At 65.8% G+C, this 2,946-nt stretch overlaps 1 protein-coding gene across 1 annotated transcript; it reads right to left on the bottom strand.

Moving 5' to 3' along the window:
• Positions 1 to 1,011: 1,011 nt before the first annotated feature.
• LY6D (lymphocyte antigen 6 family member D) lies at positions 1,012 to 2,401 on the bottom strand. Its single transcript, XM_007464581.1, has 3 exons — positions 2,350 to 2,401; positions 1,459 to 1,557; positions 1,012 to 1,247 (listed from the first exon to the last, which is right to left on the bottom strand). The coding sequence occupies exons 1-3, from the start codon at positions 2,399 to 2,401 to the stop codon at positions 1,012 to 1,014; spliced, it is 387 nt and encodes a 128-aa protein (XP_007464643.1).
• Positions 2,402 to 2,946: the final 545 nt, after the last annotated feature.

Here is a 2,946-nt window from a genome sequence, read left to right as displayed (position 1 = left end):
TTTAGTGAGAATTTTTTTCCCCCCCCCGCCCCGTCTCTGTCCTACCGCAGTGGCCCGCGTGTCTGATCCGGCCTTTCCACTCCCTGCCCCGGGTGCCGGGTGCCGAGGGCACAGAGTGGGCTCTGGGGGAGGGGAGAGGCATGCCCCCTTGGCAACTCCTCCCAAGGCCCGGCTCTCCGGCGGCCACCGGGGGCGGCGCGCTGGTCCTCGAAATATTCCCGTCGCAGCAGGAGCTACGGTCGGATCGCAGCCCGCGGGAGCGCGGAGCGGGAGAGACCAGCCGCGGGCAGAGGGTGTTGCTCAAGGTTGCTCAAGGTTGCTCAAGGACAAGGTGGGACCCGGGCGAGCCTGGGCAGGCGGGGCTTGGCCCTGAGGGGTGGGGGAAGGGCTGGCAGGGTGGGCGGGGCGGCCCTGCAGGGAGGGGTTCCACCGCGCGGTCTCAGGCAGGCTGGTGGCTGCCTGATGAAGAGCTATGGCCTCGCATCACTGCTCCACTGACAAGCCTGCCGGCGCGCCTACTCAGGCCTCCCCCAGGAGGGCCCTCCTTGTCTGGGGCTGCAGAGGAGGTGTCTGGGGAGGGTCGTGCCCCTCCGGGGGTGAAGGGTGACGGTGCCCCTCCAGGCATCACGCACGCTGCCAAGACTGGCCCTGGGTGACAAAGCCTGGGACTTGGGGGCCTGTGTGTGTGGATGGCTCGTCCCCACCTCCTCTGCTCCCGGAACTAGCACAGACATGACCACACTGGTTTGCAACCATTTATTCCGGTGCAGGGCTTTGGGTAGAAAAATAAACGGAAACCAAACAGAATGAATATGAAGCCTGAAGGGAGACGAATGCCTCCTGTCCCCCCTCCTCCCCTCGCTGCTCAGGGAGGGGCGTCCTCTTGTGCTGGGGGAGGGGCGGCTCCAAGCCAGCAGCTCTTCGTGCCGCACCGCCGCCCTGCCCTAGACCTTCCAGGGGAGCCCCCATCCTGGCCAGGGAGGGGAGCGGGTGGGGCCCCGGCCCCGAGGGTCACAGGCTGGCGGCCCAGGTGAGGCCGAGGAGGCCCAGGGCCAGCGCCAGGCCGAGGGGGTCGCTGGTGAGCAGGGCGCGGGCGGGCGCGGCACTCTGCAGACTCTCGTTGCACAGGTCGCCCTGGCAGCACAGGGTGGTCGACGACCCCCTGCTGACTTGGCCTTGCAGGCTGTGCGTGGGCGTGCACGACTCCGCGCAGTCCTTGTCCACCAGGTTCCCAGACAGGGGCTCCACTGGGGACGGGTGGGCGAGGTCAGGCCAGGCAGCGCCTCCGACCCCCAGGGCCTCCCAAGTACCAGTTCCCAGCTTCCACCGCCACCGTGACCGGTCACCGAGATCACTGCCACCATCCTCCCCAGGGATGATCCTCCAAGCCCTGGGGCACCGGGACAGAGCCCTGGAGTGTCCTGCAGGGGCCCCTTTCCCCTCCCCCAGATCGCTCACCCCTGGTCACGGTCCTGCAGAAGTTTGAGTTGGCTGAGCAGATCTGAGGTTTCTCACAGTTGGTGGAGCTTGTGCATACGTGACACCGGAGAGCCTGGGCTGGGGGCGAGGGTGTAGGGTTTCAGCAGGCCCCAGGGAGACCTCCCAGGGAGACAGGGAGGCCTGGGTTTGCTGCCGGAAAAGACTCCTCCTGGACAGAGCCCTCTGTCACCCCTGCCCTAGGCAAGTCGCCTCTGAGGCCCCTGGGCCCTGCCAGGGTTCAGGTCTTGCACACAGCCTCAGGAGGCAGGACGTGACAGTCCCTGTCTGCTGGGGCCCTGGCACCCCACCCGGAGGAGCTGTCCAGTGCCGGGCATCCCTAGAGGACCAGTGAGGAGGTGACCAGTATGGGGTGCACTGAAGACCCTTCCCCAGGGGCATCAGAGGCTCTGGGATTTGCTAATAGTGGCTCACAGGACCTGGCTGCAGTCCCCGCCCTGGGGGCTGTCTCCTGGTGGGGAGCCCACGGTGAGGGCCTGAGGCTGCGTTGGGGTCCCGGAGGCTGTCAGGTTGGCCATGCTGAGCCTGTGGGGGGGGAGGGGGAAGGGTGACCCAGGAGGGCCCTGGGCCCTGGAGAGGGGGATCAGGGGCTGAACCCTGCGTATCTGTCTTTCCCCAGGAGAGGCATCTCAAGACAACTCCCAGCATCGCTCCCTCTCAGAATGTCTGATTCTCGGGGTTGATTTTCTGATTCTGAAATATTGTTAAGTCTGTGATCCCACAAAGTTAAGATGCAGGGTTCACTTTGTTCTAGGGTTCACAACGCCAAGGTTCTCCGTGCCTAGAGGTGAGCAACTCCAGGCTTCCAGGGTCCGGCTCCCCACTGCCCCCAGCCCCCAGCCAGCCCCTCACCTGGCCCAGAAGCCACAGCCAGGGCAACAAGGAACAGCAGGGCTGTCTTCATCTCAGGCGTTCCCGGGGCAGTGGGAGCCCCTCCTCTCCGGAGGCCTTATAGCTGGGGCAGGTGCTGGTGGGAGGGAGGGGCGGGGACCTGCCCCTTCCTGCCTGGCCCACGCCCTCCAGCGAGGCACACCCCTGCCCTACCAGCTGGAGAGATCTCTGCCCACGCTCCACCCCACCCCCCGCCACCCCCCACCGCCTGCCCCTCTCTGGGCTCTGGACAGTGGCCTCAGCTGGCTCTGCAGCCTGCCTCTTCTCTGTCCTCTGCCCAGCTCCAGTCACTTTGTCTTTGACCTTCCACTTTGTCTCTGACTTCCACCCTCAGATAAGGTCACAGAGTCCCAAGCATGTGTGGTTGCCCTGGGGGTGCCCAGTGCTGTGCTCGGGCCGAGGGGCGTGGTGCAGGAGGAGGTTGAGGCCCTACCTTCTTGGGCTCCGGGGGCTCTGGGTTGCTAGGTTGACCCCCAGGGGTCCTGGGGAAAAGACCCTAGGGAAGTGAAGTGTTCACTAAGATGTCTGGACCTGGGGGAGAAGGGGAAAGAGAAGCCC

This window comes from Lipotes vexillifer, unplaced genomic scaffold (genome assembly GCF_000442215.2).
Source record: "Lipotes vexillifer unplaced genomic scaffold, Lipotes_vexillifer_v1.1 scaffold394, whole genome shotgun sequence".
Taxonomy (NCBI): domain Eukaryota; kingdom Metazoa; phylum Chordata; class Mammalia; order Artiodactyla; family Lipotidae; genus Lipotes; species Lipotes vexillifer.
The sequence above is the reverse complement of the archived record's forward strand: the minus strand, read 5'-3'. Positions and strand labels throughout refer to the sequence as shown.